This window comes from Rhododendron vialii, chromosome 13a (assembly GCF_030253575.1).
Source record: "Rhododendron vialii isolate Sample 1 chromosome 13a, ASM3025357v1".
Classification (NCBI taxonomy): domain Eukaryota; kingdom Viridiplantae; phylum Streptophyta; class Magnoliopsida; order Ericales; family Ericaceae; genus Rhododendron; species Rhododendron vialii.
In genome coordinates this window covers 10,724,289-10,743,930 of record NC_080569.1, presented here as the reverse complement: position 1 = coordinate 10,743,930, position 19,642 = coordinate 10,724,289, and the positions used below count along the sequence as shown (strand labels likewise).

Genomic DNA, 19,642 nt, shown 5'->3' with positions numbered 1-19,642 from the left:
TAACGGATATTCAAGAGTAGCTCACTGCAATTTTTCTTCAAGAGATCATCTCACATTTCTTCCTTCGACACACGTGTATATATATCCTTCAAGAATAAAGCCCCATTTGGCTGTTGAAGATTAGTAGCCGTTGGAAAGAATAGGCTCCTTCCACAAATCAAGCAATTAATCAGCTCCTTTCTTGTTTCCCGAAAATATATCTTCTACTTTTTCCATCCTCAATATTCTCCAATCAATCAATTATCTAGTTTCCATTTTTCCACTGAAATGCATGTGCATGGGAATTTCCACTGGCCGTTGGAAATTTAACCTCACAAAATTATCACCCAATAATTTCTTTCATTTGAATCATTCTCTAGCCAATTAAGTTAGGAGGAGATTTGTCCTTAATCTTCCTCCTTTCAATTTATCTTGACTATTGAGATAGTGATTTGGTGTAGCAATGCGTCCTTGTGTACTTCAACCAAATCCTACAAAATAAACATTAACTCAAATGAGTACCAAATATCACAATATTAATTATATTTCTTCTTCAATAAAATATATTTGTTATCATCAAAATCAACAAGGTATTCATAAAAACCTTTGGGCTAACAAATGGGTAATTGCTTTATAATTCAAAACGTTCATCTTATAAGGCCATAGTGTAGTATATTCACACACAAAAATAATTTGATTAGACATCTATAGATCAATCAAAAGTTGAATTTTAGTTTGTAAAATGGACAGTCTAATCCTGTCAAGTTAAATTGTCCATAACCATCTGTTTTATAAACTAAAATTTTAAATTTTGATACACCTATCAATGTCCAGTGAAACTAATTTCTTGAATGAGAAAATTACTCTTTGAGCCGTACAAGATGAACGATTCAGATCGACAATTAATGCACCATGGGGCCCAAAATAATGGTGGTGCAAAATTCATAATTTCTGCCGCCGGCGGAAGGAATTTAATCTCCTACACGATTCAAAGCAAAAAATCTATTAAAAGAGAATGTTTGAATGTGAGGGAAATTATGAGAGAAAGTTTGAATTTTTTTAATTTTTTTTCTTAAGTGGAAATTCAACAGAGGAAGAGGAATCAAGGAATCAATTATCGGCTACGGTAGATTTTTTTGAATCTACAGTAACTTTTTTTAAAAATGTGCCATGCATATTATTCTCATTCGAGTACATGCGTGCGGGTATGCAAGCACGAATGCGAAAGTGTCTTTTAAAATATCTCAAATTAAATTCTAAAATTTACAATAGTAAAAATTAGAACGGTAGCGGACAAATTTCATGACCCCACATAAAAACTACCCCAACTAACCACGAATTTATCTCATCGGATGACTTATCGAAAAAAGTGGTTAGTTGAGTTCGGAGTTGACTTTGGAGACCAAATCATGTTCACTATAATGTATATTGGCTCACATCCCAATTAAACTTGGATGCTGCCGAGGGTTTTATCACTACCATACTAAGCTTTAACCTCTAATAAATCAAGAAGATGTTTCTCAATTTTCACTAGAGTTCTCATTCAATATCCTTCATCAAGCCTCTTGGTTTTCATTTTCCAAAAGCAGCACTGTAGCTGCCAGTGATCTCAAGCCAAATGTAGAAGAGTTGGAAATGCTATTGGGAGCCTACTTTGTGCAAATTGAGGGAATCTTTAAACAAACTATCAACAGTACTTTCTTTTTTCTTTTCTTTTTTTCCCCTCTTTTGCTATTTCATTTCAGATGACGCTATGCCACTTCTCTTCCATAGAGTAGTGATGCATGGAATCGTGTTGAAAATGCAAGAACAACACAAGAACAAGCTCACGATTGAGAGACAGCTCTCTGTTTTCTTCGTAATTCAAACTCAACCAAATTGCCGTAAGGCTAACCACTCATTTTATAATAGAGATGAAAACCTATACATTCTAGGAAATAAAGAAAAAGGAAACAATAAAATTAGAAACTAACCATTCTTTTCGACCAAGCATATATTAATTAAAAGGAGACTAGATAAACTAAATACTCTAGACTACTTATTTCTCAAATTGAAAGACTTCCTAAAAAACTAAATATATTATTACTCAAGCTTAAATAATATATTTTAAAATCGCCACCTGCATCATTCTCCTCGGTTGAGAAAACTAGTCCTCGAGTTCTGCATGACTTGAAAGTTGAAACAATCTAATCCTCCTTTGCCTGTCCGCATCGATTTTATACTTCATACTAATTTTCTCGAATCTGAATTTTGATAAGTCTTCAAAAATTAGAAAAACAATTACCTCACCATCATCCAGATAGTCAGAAACATCGACTTTCAAATCAACCACTTCCTGAGTGGGCTGAATTATCACTTGGACAACTTCTTTTTTCATCTCAACCGAAAAGAGATAGACATGACCACTTCTCGTGTCATTACAGCAAACACACTCCAAACATGCATCAAGTATTATTTCTCCCGTAGATCTTTCATGATAAATTAATAGGCTATTTATTCCAATCCACAATTGAATTTGGAATAATATTTTCTGGCCCCATAACCGGGACTTTTTTCACCGCAGAAATAGAATCCATAAATTCATCCAGATGCACAGAACCTTTGACCGTCGATGTGTCACTATTGAAGCGCCCTAACTTCCATCATGTAGAATGATCTCCTTGCACCATGGGTCCTCCACTCCTCCCTCTCTGTTGTACTTGCAGCAAACGGGCAACCATTTTCTTCCTTGACATCATCATCCTATTCCTCCTCCGTAACGTACCTTGTCCTCCTCAGGATGTCTGTTAGGATAATGGTGGTTAGGCCGAGTTCCAGGGCCTAGAGCAGCCACAAGCCCTAACAATGCAGCAATCTATGCATGTACATGTATTGCCAAATTTATTTATTTTTATCAACAATTTTTTTTATTAATTTCCGAATTCAAAAATTTCATGTATTGCCATTTGGCCTGCTTCTATCTGCTACCACCTCTCCTCCACCCATGCAATGACCTCCCGCACATACTCGTCTTCAACGGTAGCATCTCTACCTTCTTTGCATACAGTTCCACCTCCTCGAATCGTCCCTCAGGATTTAAATGCAGGCTCTAATACCAACCAATGTAGGGAAGTGAGTTAAAAAAGCAAGAACATGGTGTCAAAGTCTAATGAGGAAGACTTCCTACCAAAATAACTAAATTCAAAATAATAAAAAAATAAATGTAATATTACTTAAGCTTAAATAATGAGAGGTGCTATTCACACGGACAAAGGGGGCACAGATCTTGCACAGATCTCGATGTGGGGCCCACTATGAGTCCTACTCAAATGCTTCGAGCCGTTCATTAAATTTGAAACATTTTTTCAAGGGCCCCCGCAAAAAATCAGCTCAATCCGATACCTAAAAATACTCGATCTAATCATCTAACTTTTCATTCAACTTTGAACCTGAATGATAACTAATATGATTAGATCGAATACTTCTAGGTATCGGATCGAACTGATTTTTTGCGGAAGCCTTTGAAAAAATGTTTTAAATCTAAAGAACGGCTCGAATTTTATGTGTGGGACCCGTAGTGGACCCCACATCGGGATCTGTGCAAAATCTGTGCACGCTTTGTCTGTGTCAACAGACTTACGCTTAAATAATATTTTTGAAAATCTCCATCCGCATCAAGTATATTCCTTGTTTTTATTGCAATTTTTTCATTATGCGTGACAATCACCCCACCTTGATTTTTACCCAAAGTTGATGGCTGAAGTGATCGATGGAAATTCGACATATATAATATTAAGGGCTATATCGAAATTGATTAATGGACTCCTTATCCTAGTTCCATTTCTAAAGTCTCCTTACTATGAGGTTCAAAAAAATTAGTCTCCCCAACAAAACGTACAATTTTATCTTTTGCCAACTTAGAGGATTGATAAATAGGTTACCTCGTACTCACCTTAATTTGTTTGTACTCCGCTTTATTCCTTTTTAATTTATTTCGTTGCCATTCACAAAGGAAACCAAAAATGGAAAATAATAATAATAATAATAAAATAGGCCGATGTTTCTTCTTAATTCGTGGTGATTTTTCTAATGCCGTTCTTCTTCTTGTTTGATCTTAAAGTTGCACGAATATGTCCACAACACTGACTACATCAACATCGTTTTGGACGACAAGCAGAATCAACTTCTACAAATGGGTCTCCTTATCTCTATGGCAACTTTCATGATCAGTTTAGCTGAGGCGGCTTTTGGTTTCTTGAGCATGAATATCGGAATTCGTCTCTTAGATTTTGGAACCTATACACAATTGTTTGGAGCCGCTGGAGGTTGTTCGGTTTATTCTGTCTTTCTTTATATCGTGGCTATCTTGGTGTTGAAGTGGTTTAGATTTCTTGCTTGAGGAGTATCTTGTAATTTGCATCGATAACTGTTAGTAATAGATTCACTATCTGTCTCAAAACAGATGCAACTAAGGCGTGTCGGATACGATGCGTTGTAATGATATCTGTGAAGTCTACACCCAAAAATTTGAATGACATATTTTGAATGTTTTTGTTCTTCTTCCGGCGTTTCTAACTCTCGCTGTATTATTCTGATCTGGGGAAAACCTATAGGGAGACTATTTTCTTTCGTGGTGCGCGCTATGGTCGACCTGGAGAGCAATGGTGGATGATGAGGATTTGGCGGACATGGTTAATTAAGACAAGGACAGACATTTTTGGATACGGGGAAACGAAAATCTTGATGCTTAGTTACACTATCGTATGATTTTAACCAATGATTGGATAGAATTAGGAGGATTAAGGTTTAGAACCATGAAGTTTTTTACTCTGTATTTGACTGTTTCTTTTCTTCCGTTCTTTTTCTCCCCTCATCCAACCTTTGAATGGATGACCATTCCCCTTTTCGATGTACTCCTATCGAGTTCTTTTACATAATTATTTCTGCCGATCCAAAAAAAAAATTGGAAGAAAGCTGATTGGCTCTGGTCACAAAGATCACCAAGTTAATTAAGAGAGAAGGTAATCGTAGCTAGTAGGGTCCCGGCACCTGTGTAGATACTTTTTTTGTCCTCACAAAATACGGTATAGATAAATTGAAAGTTTTTGGACAGGCGGCAGGGAATAAAGTTTATGTATAGATAATATTAACATCCATAAGACTAGACAATCTGATTATCTCAAGTATTGAGTGGTTTTTTTTGGTAAATCATTGGGTGTTTTTTTTTTTTTTTAAACTATTCTATCACAATCTGATTATCTCAAGTAGTAGATTACCAAGAATCAAATTCCCTATGAGAGCTTTAGCAAACTGTCCATAGCATAGGGTGTCAAACTACAATTAGTCTATTCTTTCTTCTTCTTTTTTAAATCGATAGAAAAGATCATTTACATTATATATGAAATACAAAGTATAAATCCGGGATATCAACTGAACTAGGCTCAGTTAATTATTAGTTCATCCAAACTATAATTAGAGAAAGCTAACCCCGAAGTAACTTGGGCTAAATGGCCCAATGAACCACTATTTTGAGTAGTACTTTAGACAAATTTTCCGATTACCGTATTACAGACATTCAAAGGAAAATGATTTTCACATTTCTCTTTTAATTATCCACGCTCCTTTTTTTGGTTTTATCCATATGCATTTTATAATATTATCCTTGATTGTGTGAAAAATGTATTAAATAAAGGGTAAAATAGTGAATTCAAATGAATAAAGACAAAAAAAAATTGTAAATTGTAAAAAAGAGAGTATAAAAATCAATTTCCCGCATTCACAATGTAAACACAACACTCTCCTTTTTACCACTTTACCCCTCACTCCTCCCAGGCGATAAATGGGATTTTTTAAGAGAAAGAAAAGAAAAAAGAAAAACAGCCTTTACTATTTTCCGGGAAAGTTTAGACAATGTCTGGGAAAATCGGAGGGGCTTGAAGCTTCGGTCGGAGTTGGAACCCTCTCCGATCGTGAGCTTTTTTCAAGTGGACTTTCCAGCACCGTTTCTGAGGGATTTTACGAGCACGAGATCTCGAAACCTTGTAGAGATACAGGTATTCCAAGTTTTCGGCTCCCATCTCAATAATCGCCTCTTTCGATGGCCCCTATCGCATGTACATGACAAATATATACATATATAATATATGTGCACCGAAAAGTCTGATTCTGTGCTGTTTCTCTCTCCTCGGTTTGATTGGGGGCTCCTCGGTAGGTGCCGCAACCTCCTAGTTGATGAAACAGTTTTTTTTCTTTTTTCTTTTATGTTTTCTTTAGTTGAACGGTTTGATCTGTTCTTTTACCGTTGTGTGTTTACCTCTTTATAATTTGGATTGCAGTTGCTTCTATCACTCCAAATTGCATTGCAAGACTTCAACTTGAGCAGGTTGACATTTGAGTGGAGCTGATAAACAAACCAAGCTACTCGAGGGCTTATAAACAAACCAAGCTACTTGAGTTCAAGTTCGAGCTCAGGTTCCTTCGTTAAAAAGCTCGTTTTTTCGTAAGAGAATGAAGCTTGTAAATTTATTTGAAGCTTGTAAAGCTTTCAAAGCAAGCTCAAACAAGTTATTGCTCAACTCGTTCAGCTTATGATGTATAAAAAATTCAAGCTAGTCGAGATCGGGCTCTTGGTCGGCTCAATTAAATCTTGTTTGAGATCGGCTTGTCTCGTAAAACAAGCTAAGCTTGAACAAGGCTTGAAGCTTGTTAAGTTTTCAAACCAAGCTTGAACAACTAACTGCTCGGCTCTTTTATCACCCTTACAATTGACTTGTGGATTTTTTTGGTCTTTCTTTTCCTTGTTTGATGGGTTCTGATAGTGGCATGTTTGCATTTTTCCTTTTGGTTTTGTTGAAGTGAAGTAAATAGAGCTGAACTGAGCTGGATGGATTGTGCTCTTAAGTGTGTTGCGTTGCTGGTGCTCCTCGGATGTGGTATGTTCTTACCAAGTAAACTAATGTTATTTTTAAAATTCTGTGGCCTGAATGGGGGAAAAACTCCTGGGTAAGGCCTATGACTTTTCTTATTTTGTGGTAAAGAAGAAGGTTTTAGTAATTAAAACATAGCTTGTGCCGGTCTTTTTTATGTTTGGTATTGAAAGGAATGTGTAATTAACCGCGATTTCAAGGCTTAAATCTAGCTTGTGTGAGATTACCTTGTTACCAGATGTAATTACACCCATAACACCTGCTACTGATTGCCGAGATCCTAGCCACCCAATCCAGTTGCTATGTTTGAAAACATGTTGGAATTTTACAGGTCTAATTCTCTATAAACTCCCGAAGCCAAAGTTTTCCAGGGTAATTTTGCGGTGCCTTTGAATAAAACCATGTTGGAGGCTTGAGATTTTGTTGTGGCCTGTTCTTTTGGCGTTCTTCAATGCTTTTTCTATTGTTGTGCCACTCGTTCATGTGGTAACCCCATGGTGCCCTTTTTGTCTATGGAATGTTATTACTTGAAAATGAATCATGGAGCCTTTAACCATCTCAAGTTTGTCATGGAATATCCTTTAACCCATTTCACTTGTTTCATGAATTCTGAGCAACCACTGGCCACCGGCCATCTCCTAATATCTTGAACTCTGTAGTACTAATGGATGTCCTAAACAGACAAAATGAATTCAGAACGTAAAGATATGGTCTGAGTTTTAGCCCCTTGGGATTATGATTGATATTTCCAAGACTTCAAGATGTGGAATTCAACGATACTGGATATTTGAAGTGAATATATATAGGCTAAGAGCTTTCTTACAGTTTCTCTAGCCATGCGTATTCTGATTGTATCATTTAACTTAATGTTTAATTCTTTGTACTTTCCTGACTATTTACCAGCTTTTTCAAAAATAAGTGCCTCACTTGTCAAAGATGACTATGAGCATTGCAAGAATACCGTCAACAAGTGGGCTTCTTCTTCCCCTGATTTAGAAGTCAAAGAAGAAAAACATAGACTACAGGATTTGCTATTTTTCCTTCATGTTCCGAGAACGGGTGGGCGAACATATTTCCATTGGTAATTATTAAGTAAAATACTCACTGGATTTTTTTCATTTATATTCTCCTCTATGATATTTTGAAAAGTAGAATACCTTCCTCATGAAGAAAATTTAAGCTTGCAGTTTCTTGAGAAAGTTGTATTCGAGCTCTTTGGAATGTCCCCGTTCATATGATAAGTTGCGGTTTGATCCGAGGTAAGAACTCTTCAAATGTGTTTTACTGTAATGCAGGACATTTTTGTTGGCACATCATAGTGTCCGGTGTCCCCCTTCATTTTGTATTTTTGTTTCCCATGGGACAAATAAATATTAGCGATCACCCATGAATCCAGTCGAGACAGAGAATTTCTTTTAGGAAAGAGAAAGTCATTAGCCTTGGTATTTGCTTGCTGTTCAAAGTCAGCCAAGGGACTTACTTGGCATGCTGGCCTCACATGGGGCATCAAATCTTTTCTTGGCTGGCTGTGGAGACATAAAATGATATAAACATCCCTTTTCCACATAAAACCTTTCCCTTACCTCTACCTTGACTTTGCACTTAACCCCCTCAAATGCAATTGGTCTTACTTTAGAGCAAAATCAGCCTCTTTTTTTTATCGGCAATTTTTTTTTATTAATCTTTGAAAAAGATTAAATGGATCACGGGCACACTGGCACACGCCACACTAGAACCGAAACCAAAGGAAGGCAAGAAGCCAACCAACACACCGAAACGATGACCGAACAAAGCTAAAGCAACCCCAAAAAAACCCCAACCAAGACAAACTAAACGCCAAAAGGAAAATCCTAACCCCAATGAAGCACCGAAAGAACAAAACCAAGAACCAAAAAACCAAAACCCAGTAAAAATCATCCGTTTGACTAGATATTGCAGATGAGTTGTGCCCAAGAAAACTCTAAATGGGCTTTATTTATGGAGTTGAAAGGAGTATGAAAGTACATAGTGATGCCAATATTCAGATGAATCTGTCTCGTAATAGCGGAACTTCTTTTCTCTTTATGCATATACGTGTGTATTTATGGTGTGTAAACGTTGTCTAAGACGATTATAATAAATTCCTTGACTACTTTTTTTTTTCTTGGTTGTAATGTGGGTGTTGTCCGCCATGATGAAAAAAATAGCTGTTCTGGATTATATAATTGGATATCTATGGCAATATAAACATTCAAAGGATGCTAATATTTGTACCACATTGCTGTGTTCTGGGTGTGGGTGTTCTATTCCTTGACCACACCCTGAATTACGTTTACTTTCTTGCCATACACCCCTAGGGCTAGTTATTTGTCCCAGTTTTGGTTGTGAAAGAATGTCAAGCTCCAAACCTTTGGTTTGTTTTTCCATATATTACTCAACAGATGACACTTTGTTTTGCCTTCTTTACAAGGGGAGCCATGAATCACGAGGAAGAAAAGCAAACGGGAAACACCTAAACAAGTTCATTGTACATCAGGGAGCTAAAATGAAGAAAAAATTTACAACAAACTTGCTTTATTGGAAGCTGTTCATTTTTAGATACCGAGGATGATGATAAGCATATACCCACTTGGCTGTGCCTCAAAGTGAACAGGGGCTAATTTAGTATGATGTATGTTATGAAAGCAAAAATGCCTCCAGCAACTTAATGGCCAATAGCCAACATTTATTCCATGAAAAAGCGAGCAGGCAATACCTAAGCTAGTTCCTGGTACATTGGAGGGCTAAAACAAAGGAAAAATGGACGATAAACTTGCTTGACAGTAAGCTTTTCAGTATTTGCATTTACATATGGATTACGGACCAAGATGTTTAGCTTATAAACGTGCTGCATACTTAGTATGTGCTTAGTGTGTTAAATGTGGAGAAAAGCGAAGACAAGGCACCAGCAACATAATGGCCAACTTTGATAATACAGTTTGTATGAGAAATATTTCATGGTTATCCATATGTACTTTTCAGATGGAAAATATGTTAATAATTTTTCTGCATAGTTTCATTTAAATGTTTACATATGTGTGTTGTGCAGCAAACACAATTGCAGGTTATTGGTTACTCATGATGACTACAGCATGATGTCGAGACTTCCCATGGAAAAAACTTCGGTGGTGACAATACTGAGGAACCCAATTGACCGCGTCTTTAGCACTTACGAATTTTCTATAGAGGTAGCAGCAAGGTTTCTGGTGCATCCTAACCTAACATCCGTTGCACGAATGGCTGGACGATTACGTTCGAAGCAGGGTGGGGTAAGCACATTGGATATTTGGCCGTGGAAGTATTTGGTTCCCTGGATGAGAGAGGACCTATTCGCTCGGGTATGGTTGTTTATTGTTTATGCAATGGCGCTTCTCGTTAATTCATGTCATTTGTTTCTTTTCCTTGGTTACTAATTGGCATGTAGTTTTTTTTTTTTTTTGATAAGTGCACAAAATTTTATTAGGCTCAAACCAAGAAACAAAGTATAAGGGATAGAATCCCCTTACAAGAAACAACAAAACAGGCAGCCATACTTAACAGCTCTAAACAAGAAAACAAAATCAAAGAACACCCTATAAAAAAAACTATACAGATTGCATGATCCTATGAGGCAAGCCCCATATCTCACAAATACTCCGATTTTGCAAGGATTGTTTTACATTCCTTCTGGAGCTAAGGAAAGCACAAATCCCATTGGCTATATCTGTTGCCACCTGAGTATGATCCTTCATCTTTGCACAGAAAATACGAGAGTTTCTTTCCTGCCAAAGACCATAAACAGTAGCTGCCAATGTACTCTTCAAACTAACAAATCTGAAAGTATCATAAGATACATTGCCCTACAACCAATCAAGGACATCTCCCATATTATTAGGAATGCCAGCCACTCTATTCTTTGACACCAAGTACTGCCAAACACATGTAGAATATGAACAATCAAAGAACAAGTGATGATGTGATTCCTCCTCATCCTGGCAGAGGCAGCAAAGAGCATCCAAAGCCATACCCCAGTTTCTCAATCTGTCCTTAGTACTCACTCTGTGAAGAGCTGCCAACCAAAGTATAAAAGACCATCTAGGGACATTATGACTACCCCAAATAACCTTGAATTGAGGCTGAATAGGGAATTTCTCCCGAATAGCTTCCCAAGCGGACTTAATAGTGAAAATACCACTAGGATGAGGCACCCAAATTACTGAATCCACCATCTCAGGGTGTGGAACCAAATTCTGAGGTGTGTGAGAGATGATGGTCTGAATAAGGTGGTTTCTTAATCTAGGCCATCTCCAAGCCCCATTTTCCACTATTGAAGCCACCTTAGCCCTTAATTGGCATGTAGTTGTTCTTTAGTAATCATTTTATTGAGTGGATTTGATTGTTAAAAGGTTTCCATCAAAGAAGAGGAGACTGAATTGCATCAAAAATGTTAGGGCTTCATAACAGATGTATAACTGTTCTTTCTTGAACCAGTGAATATATGGATCTGTATATACATTTCTTATTTTCTATTGTGGATGAGGAAGCCTTCGGTTTGTTAGAGTTTAATGGGGAATAAACCAAAAGGCAAAACTCCCAATCTTCAGTCCTAATGACGTTTCACTATAGTTGATTTCCTCTCATCAACAAGATCTTGGGGTGCATGCTGTCCTTTGGCATTCTGCTGCTGTACATCCTTGCTTTCAATGAATATTAAGCATCCTATGACCTAGGATGCTCTTTCTATTTTGCCCTGGTGATAGTTGAACACATCAAGTGCCCAATCCGCGGTCAACTCAACAGTATATTAAGATGCACCTTCTCTAAAAGCCTTATCCTACTTTGTGCTACCCAGTGAGACGTGTTTGGGGTTCCATAGCTAGGCCCACACTCAAGGATGGCGGGAAGGTCGGTCAAAATTTGTTTCTTGTTCAAGGCAGAGTTACTTTAGGAGATCCTAGCTCTCCGTTTATGGTTATAGTCATTGACACGCTACTAGAACACTCTTAAGTATCGATATGAGCATATGAAATATCCTCTTTATTGTAGTATGTATTATCAATATCACCTTTAGTGCAGTGCTGTGTCTAGGCATCAACATGCTTTTCCTCCAGTTAGGCATCTTTCAATCTGTAGAATATTGTTGAACTAGATGATGATAGGGAACAGGAAGGAATACTCCATGGGCCCTTCAAGTTCTTCGTATATGATCCTGGAGGATATTAATTCTTTTTATGGTTATCTATTTAGTTTTTGGGATTTAACTTAATGGTTATCTATTAAGACTTTAGGATTTAAAGTTGGTATTTTGGAATCTATCCAGGAGGATATTAACACTGCAAACTTCAATATAAATATCATCCTGACTCCTTATAGCAGCTATTACAGTTTTCTGGGGGAAAAGGTTATAGTTTGTGTTCCTAGAAATTTTTGAAGTCCTTAGTGATGTTCATAACATATTTTTCGAAAAATAGCTCTTCCATTGTTCCTTTTTAAGATCTTAATTTACTACTCCCTCCGTCCCGCAATTTTTGGCACTTTTGGGAATTCCCACTTTTAAGAGAAAAATTTTGATGTACAATTGATGAGCTAACTTTCCAATTTTACCCTTATGTAATTTCAACACTATTTGAAAATTTTCAAATTTGGGCCAGATACCAAAAAGTTTTGGCGGCAATTGTGGCTCCCAAATTGAAAAGTGTACTTTTGTTTCTTTGAATTTTGAATAGATTGTTGTTTAGAGTGCAAAAAAAAGGGTAAAATGGGAAATTCGCCTAATTTTGCTATTGACTTTTCAAAGCAGCCAAATATTATGGGACAAGGAAAAGCACAAAAGTGCCAAACATTGCGGGACGGAGGGAGTATCACTTTCATTCCTAACCAGTAATACATAAGAAAAGCTACAAAGTACATCCTTTTTCATTCTCTTCTTTAAGAAAGTTAACATATCATCCTCGCGTTCTCTACTTCACTTTGGATAACCCAAAATACATCTATACACACACAGCAGAAGGATTGTTCTTCAGACTTCGCCTTGACATAGTAAGAATCTAATCATGATGGAAGAGATAGGTATATTCTTGGTACTTGGCAGTCTCCATGAATAAGGTTATTCTATTTCGCTTACTAGATGACTGTATGTAAGCCTTTAAAGTGTGCTACATTACTATGTCTGATGAGTTAATTTTTGTTCATTCTGTGGGACAGAGAGATGCCAGAGAGCTTCAGGGACTTTACAGTAGAAGTAATGACTCTTATAATATGGAACACACGGTAATGCCATTACATGAATACATTAATGATCCTATAGCTCGGGATATCATTCACAATGGAGCCACATTCCAGGTACTAGCCGATGATTGCATTGCAATTAGGAGCTGTTGTTTATTTTATTTGTATGTATTGTGGTTGGTTCATTGGACTGTTGGTTTTGTAACAACAAAAGCTTTGGGTCATGGTCACTATGCTAATGATCCTAGTCTTTTTTTTCTTTTTTTGGCCTTTTTATAACCTTTTGTACAGAATAAGGGCTTTAAGAAAAAATTTGCTGAGACTGAATGCATCCTGCCCTATTCCTTTGAATTCTGTTTCACTATCTTTGCTAGTGTTCCCTTGACCAGATGAGGTCATGCACATGGCCTTATCAGGAAAGTTTCCATCATGTTTGCCCTTGCAAGTTGGATGTTCTGAAGCAAAATGTCTTGGAGCGAATAGCATTATCTTTAAGATTCAAGTGGTGTCTTGAGATGAGCTGCGTTAATCATATGCCATGAAGTGTTGACTAAGGAGTGTTAAAGCGTGGGTTCTTTGATCTAGGAGGTCATACTCCTAAATGGGGAGAGAGGGACATGCATTAGATAGAACTATAAAAGAGGGAGAGCATTGGAGATACCTACTCAAGTGATATTCTTTACTGATGGATTTTCCAATTAGCCCAATTAAGTTGGCTAGCACATGATTCACTTCTTTATGTAGCATGTCCTAGATGTGTTTTTATCGTTAAGCCAGGGTCCATAGTCGCTACCAAGTTGTTGAGCCTATGTTGTTACCAGCTCAATTCAGCAAGGATAGTACGAAGTGAGTACACTGAGTAGGTTGCAGTGATGGGGCATTGTCATGGAGTTACAGAAATCCTCTCCCTATTATGCCTTGAAAGGCCAAGGAAGGCTTGGAAGCAGATCGCACGGCCCAGGGATAGAGTGAACCCTAAATAGCTTGTGGCCACTTTTCTAGCAACAGATTATTGTCCAAGTTTTCCAGCATCTTGGAAGAATTCAGTGAGTTCTCTCCAGTTTTCTTTACCCTCTCTTCTCCATTACAAATTACTTCCCATTGCCATTTCTCATTGTATTTTGGGAACCTTCTCACTTCTACTTTTCTTCTCTTTCCTGTTTTTAGTCCATTTGCTTTTAGCTACATTGAGCTACATTGATGAGACGTTTGGAACAAACAGGCCCAATCAATCTAATATTGATTAGCTTCCTTTGACCAAAGTAGCTTCTAAACTTAATTTTGACATTCGATCCTTTCAAAAGTAGTCTTTTTCTATTCTAGCGCCTGTGCCATTAGGTCCCAGACAATGTGGGCATTGTTGTTCCTACCTGATAGTCTTGAATAGATATCATTTCTTTTGAAGTAAAGTCATGCTTATGTTCTGAAAACTTAATCTGTCTGCCGTCATTTGTGCTTAAAATATTCGAGAGGGTTCCCTTACTATGTTATGTCATGGATTATTGCACTCTTCAATAGTATCTTTTTTAAAAACCTAGAACATGACTTCTTTCTTTTTTTGTAGATGTGTGTATTTAAAAAGAATGAAGTTTAAGATGACTTGAGATGTGTTACCTAAGGATTCGGACATTCTGAGAAGTTGGAGTTCTATTGAGTACACGGCATTTGAAGAGCTGTAAACAGCACGTTGTTGTGATAATCGTAGTAGGTGTCAGTGACTCCCAAATTGCGTGCCATGCATAAAACCATGACTGGGCTGGCCGTTGGCCAAATGTTTAATACTCACTTCTGAGGCAGTGGGAAGGAAGGTGAGGTTGTGGGCAGGGCCCGTTGTGTTTTTGGTGGTGTTTCTGGAAAGAAAGAAAAAGGTGCATGTTTGGCGGACTAGAGGAGCCGACTTTGAAGATTAATCTCTTTGTATTTTTGGTGCTGACCTATGAAGCACCGACACCTCTAGAGGTCGAAGTATCGCAGTGTCGGACACGGGGACATGGCGGGAACACATACGGGACACGCCACGTGGCGTGTCCCATAATTTAATATAAATTTTGTAGGGGGACACGGGGGGACACGGCTAGGGACACTGATGGGGACACAGCAGGGGCCAAACTGTAATTTTTTTAAAAAAATTTGGGGCAAAATTGTAATTTTTTTAAAATTTATGGGTGTCAAACTATAATTAATTATTTATTTATATAAATATATAAATATACACGTGGCGTGTCCCCCGCCGTGTCCGTGTCCCCATGTCGGTGTCCGTGTCCGTGTTGGTGCATCATAGGTGCTGACTAGTCTTGTAAAATTTCTCGGAGAGATGAGGCTTCTTCGGTGGTTTTATTTAGTTTTGACAATTTACATGTTGCATGCAACCAGGTTGTACTGCTTTGGTGCTTTTCAAGATATCATTGCTTATCCAAAATTAGTACGCAGAATGCAGCTGATTGCAAACTGGTAGATGAATGAGTGTCCAGATTTAATAACCACTGAACTAAAATCCTTAATATTCCAGTTATCCATTTTCAGGATTGTGTAAGGAATCAGCAGTGGGTGCTTTTAGGAATTTGCATGGGCGAGTGTGAGGAATAATATAGGACCACTGTGTTGTGGTGGTGGTTTATTTCTTGAGGAAGGTAACGTTTCACATCAGATGGGAAAGAGCCTAAATTTCATATGATCTTGCCAAGGTGTATCTGTGCTAACTAGTCCTTATGGTACCTTTTTTGAGGAGACGAGATGTGAGTGGTTTTGATTCTTTTGGCTCTGTGTACATGTGGGGTATATGGAGGGCAGGATGTTAATTTTTGACACTTCCTAGCAAATTACTTGCCACTTACCAGATAAACAGGCATGCAACCATTTGCAAGTAGTTGACCATCTCAGTGTCCATAATGTATAAGTCGGAGGAAGTAGTAAACACAGTATTCTGTTACTGAACTCAAATTTTGAGGATGTGGAAGGAATACCATACAAACATTGAGAACAGTCAAGCATTCGTGTAATAAATTTGTAAACAGTCTAGTATATGGTGCGGGAATTTGTATTTATTTTATGATTCTTTGGTATTGGCGTCTTGCTACATTTCATATTATGGCAATGACCATTTTTATGTACAGATTGCAGGGCTCACAAACAACTCTTATCTAGCTGAGGCGCATGAAGTGCGTCGGTGTGTACTGAAGCATCAAACTCTAGGTGAATACGTGCTTGAAGTTGCTAAGGTAATGGCAATAGGTTCCTCGGTCACGGATGATATTGGAGGATGATGTTTTTTCTCCGGGATAGTTCTTTTTTTTCTCTTCTTATGGTCCCAATCATCATAGATAAACTGTAAATCTTGCAGAAGAGGTTGGATAATATGCTGTATGTTGGACTTACTGATGACCACAGAGAATCGGCAACAATGTTCGCAAATGTGGTTGGTGCTCAGGTGATATCCCAGAAAATAGCATCCAATTACAGCAAGAATCCTGTGGATGATGACATATCAGGTCAGCATTGCAAAGTATTTCTGTCTGTCTGTCATTTGCTATATTCAATGTTCTAAAAGTCGATAGGAACTAGTCGAGTGGTCGGCCACTTTCAAGCGATTAATCGGTGCATATTAATTAGTAATCACCAACTAATCGTTAGTCAAACCTAATCGCATAGGCCCCACCAGCGATTAATTCCTTGTTTTAGAACACTGGCTATATTGGTGATACTGCAGCCTGATTTTGAAGATAAAACTCAATCAGTGAAATCTAGGCCTGATATGAAGGAAATTGCAAGGTTTCTTTCTTAGTAGCAAGACACATAAAAGCACACATTCTTCTTGCATTGAAGTTTGCTTAGGATGTCTAAATTTTCTTTCCTTGTCGCATTAGTATATGGGAAAACCTAGGTTTTACTTTTAATCATGTCCTTGTGGTCTGCAGAAGAGAGCTCATCTCCAGAATATCACCAGGTAACAACGGTAGACTCATGATTGCTGATTAGTAGATTCTTGTAGATTAATCAGGTTTGTAGACCTTGTTTCCATCATTTTGGCTGCATTGCAGAATAGCAGCACAGACCAAAATGCAAGTAAAATTTCTGCTGCTCAAATCATCAATGCAAAAAATGAACATGTAAGCCTTCCTTGCAGTGTAAACTTTCTCACTCAGTATCTGCTCATTCATCTGCAACCTTTGATTCTGAATAAGCGATTGAGATCCCTTCTCCTACCATAACAGATGACTGTGGGAAGACTTATGGAAGCGTACGAAACTTGTATTTCTAGCTTACGAAGGACCCAAAAACAACGACGTACTGCTTCTTTGAAGAGAATCTCCCCAGCGAACTTTAGTAAGGAGGTATTTTCACTGTCAAGGTCTTCAAAGATTTACTGTGCTTGTGGTGTTTCTGTCTTGATCTGTTCAGTTTTGAGCGTAGTAATCATATGTTATGATGCTTATTTTGTCTGATTGATGATATGGGGGTAGAAGTCGTTAAGCAACTTAAGCTAATAGGAGATAGCATGAAAATCACAATCCTTCGTCATCAAATGTAAATCTGGTAAGAGGCAAATTAAGATACCAGGCACTATTGGTAGGGTCAATGGATTTTGCCATTCTCTTGCTTTGCTATCTCCCTCCCTCTGGTCGAATTCAAATGGGTGTTTATTTCTCTTCACATACTTTTAACCTAGTTTTGTTCTTCTGATTTTTGTTTTTGAATGTTTCTCAATTATGTGTATTAGGTATAGAAAGGCTGATTAGCTGCATGTTCCATGATGTCTTTTCTTTTTCTGGCTTCTGTCTATTTTTCTCTTTTCCCCATTAGCGAGTGCATGTAAGTTTTGGGGGGAGTGAGAGGGAGGGAATTACAATATGAACCTTTTGTTCTCTGGTTCTTTTTTGCTTCTATGTAACTACATATCACTTATTAAAGGAAAGTAGAAAAGAGAATGATCTACTGAATGTTTCTAATTTCAATATCTTTTTCCCTTCTTTGGTATTAAAGTTTAAAATATTGATATGCCTAAACTAAAGCCTTCAGGAATATATATACCTTGCCATGTGGCCTGTGGGGTTGAAGGAATTGGTGGTAGTCACTTTTGTGCTTTTGTTTTTTAGTTTTTAGCATAGGTGTTTGATGTTCACCGATTAGATAAAGTTGTTATGCTCCTCCTGTCACTAATGTTGCTAAGTTTTTACCCCTTACAGGCCCGTCTTGATGTTCCTGAAGTGGTGCTCCAGCAGATCAAATCACTTAACATCTTAGATATGGAACTCTACAGATATGCCCAGTCCAGCTTCTCGAAGCAACATAAACAAATGATGCAGCAACTCAAAGTAAGTGACAATCTTTTTCAAGACTTGTTTCTGGCGTTTCAATACTACTGTTTGTGGACTGCAATCCCACTTGTACTTGACTCACACATTCATCATTTAAAAACAATTCATGCCATACTATATTGTCAGAAATACAGATCGCTTGACCATGAGATATTAATGGGATAGTAGTGATGCAAAACATCCATGTGGTCTGAAATGCTTGCTTTAGATGTTAACCAATTTTGAGCAGTTGATATAATTGTGAAGCACTCAAGCTAGTGATTGTTATCAGCTGAGCAGTTTCCAATATTCTCTGCATGAGCAATGAAGATGTTCAATAAATCACTAAGGACTGCCAAAAATAACATAGTTCTCACAACTTCTCACAACTTAACTGCGCTCTCTCTCTCTGTCTCTCTGAAATCATTTGTTTGGTCTCCCCAATCACTTTGGTTTCTTTGATACCATTTCTTGCTGGCTTCTTCAATACAAGTCATATATTACCGTACTTTTACAAGAATCAATAACCAGGAAGTAATAACTGCCTTGTTAAAAATTGTTTTCGACATGACTGAGATTATGTAGTAATTTGGGACTGGAAATATATCTTTGTTTACTATACTCAGCATCACCCCATTTGCATTGTGCTGCATCATATATAACCTCACTGAGTTCTCTTTTAATGGAAGTGACATGTTTTGTGTTATGTACTCAATCAGTTGCAGGAGAAGGACATCAAGTTTGATGACCCATACAGTGCGGCCTCCAGGAACTTCCTTTTGTTCGCTATCTCCATAATCTTACTCCTTTTGTTCATTGGATTATTTGTAAAAAGAAGAAGAACGTTGAAACTCAAACTATAATTGTGATTTAATTTTAGTTCTAGGCATACAGGAAGTTGAAGGATAGAAAGTGACAATCAGTTCAGCATTTAGTGTCAGGTGTCGATTCCCTTAAATTAAAGGCCAGATTTTGTGCATTTTTGTAGAGATGGGCACTCATGGAAGGTGAAAGTAATATGGTTTGTTTGCAGAAAGACCGAGTTTTCTTGTGTTTTCTTTGTACCCTTTCGGCTGTGTGGTTTTTTAATTAGACATTGCAGATTCATTTGATCTATTCAGCTAGAATTTTGGTATGATCACCAAGTTCATGAGGAAATGGTTAAATTTCATTGAATTTTTTCTTTTCCCTGTTGTGGTTTAGTCACAAATCGCGATCGAGACCTTGGTATGTGATTAA

At 37.5% G+C, this 19,642-nt stretch overlaps 1 protein-coding gene and 1 long non-coding RNA gene across 7 annotated transcripts; one reads left to right on the top strand and one right to left on the bottom strand.

Annotated features, from left to right (window-relative positions):
• The first annotated feature begins 5,734 nt into the window (after positions 1-5,734).
• LOC131314908 (protein-tyrosine sulfotransferase) lies at positions 5,735-19,439 on the top strand. Of its 6 annotated transcripts, none has more exons than XM_058343837.1 (14): positions 5,735-6,011; positions 6,294-6,340; positions 6,814-6,890; positions 7,788-7,965; positions 8,072-8,143; positions 9,952-10,240; positions 13,086-13,223; positions 16,223-16,327; positions 16,450-16,597; positions 17,024-17,052; positions 17,147-17,215; positions 17,321-17,440; positions 18,293-18,421; positions 19,123-19,439. In XM_058343837.1, the coding sequence occupies exons 3-14, from the start codon at positions 6,842-6,844 to the stop codon at positions 19,264-19,266; spliced, it is 1,470 nt and encodes a 489-aa protein (XP_058199820.1). In that variant the 5' UTR covers positions 5,735-6,011; positions 6,294-6,340; positions 6,814-6,841; the 3' UTR covers positions 19,267-19,439. The 6 variants fall into 6 exon arrangements, with proteins under 6 accessions (XP_058199820.1, XP_058199819.1, XP_058199816.1 ...); XM_058343836.1 differs by having other exon boundaries at positions 5,859-6,011; positions 6,819-6,890; XM_058343833.1 differs by having other exon boundaries at positions 5,859-6,011; positions 6,294-6,429; positions 6,819-6,890.
• Positions 10,192-13,078, bottom strand: LOC131314909 (uncharacterized). The gene is made up of 4 exons (XR_009196534.1): positions 12,747-13,078; positions 11,527-12,393; positions 11,219-11,479; positions 10,192-10,303 (listed from the first exon to the last, which is right to left on the bottom strand). It is a non-coding gene; the product is annotated as an uncharacterized LOC131314909 (long non-coding RNA).
• Positions 19,440-19,642: the final 203 nt, after the last annotated feature.

Excerpts from the sequence above, each read along its gene's own strand:
- LOC131314908 (XM_058343831.1), top strand. The coding sequence starts at position 6,070 with ATGTACATGACAAATATATACATATATAATATATGTGCACCGAAAAGT. Across the intron at positions 6,341-6,813 it reads CAAGACTTCAACTTGAGCAG|TGAAGTAAATAGAGCTGAAC; the intron begins GTTGACATTTGA and ends GTTTTGTTGAAG. Across the intron at positions 17,216-17,320 it reads TCAATGCAAAAAATGAACAT|ATGACTGTGGGAAGACTTAT; the intron begins GTAAGCCTTCCT and ends CTACCATAACAG.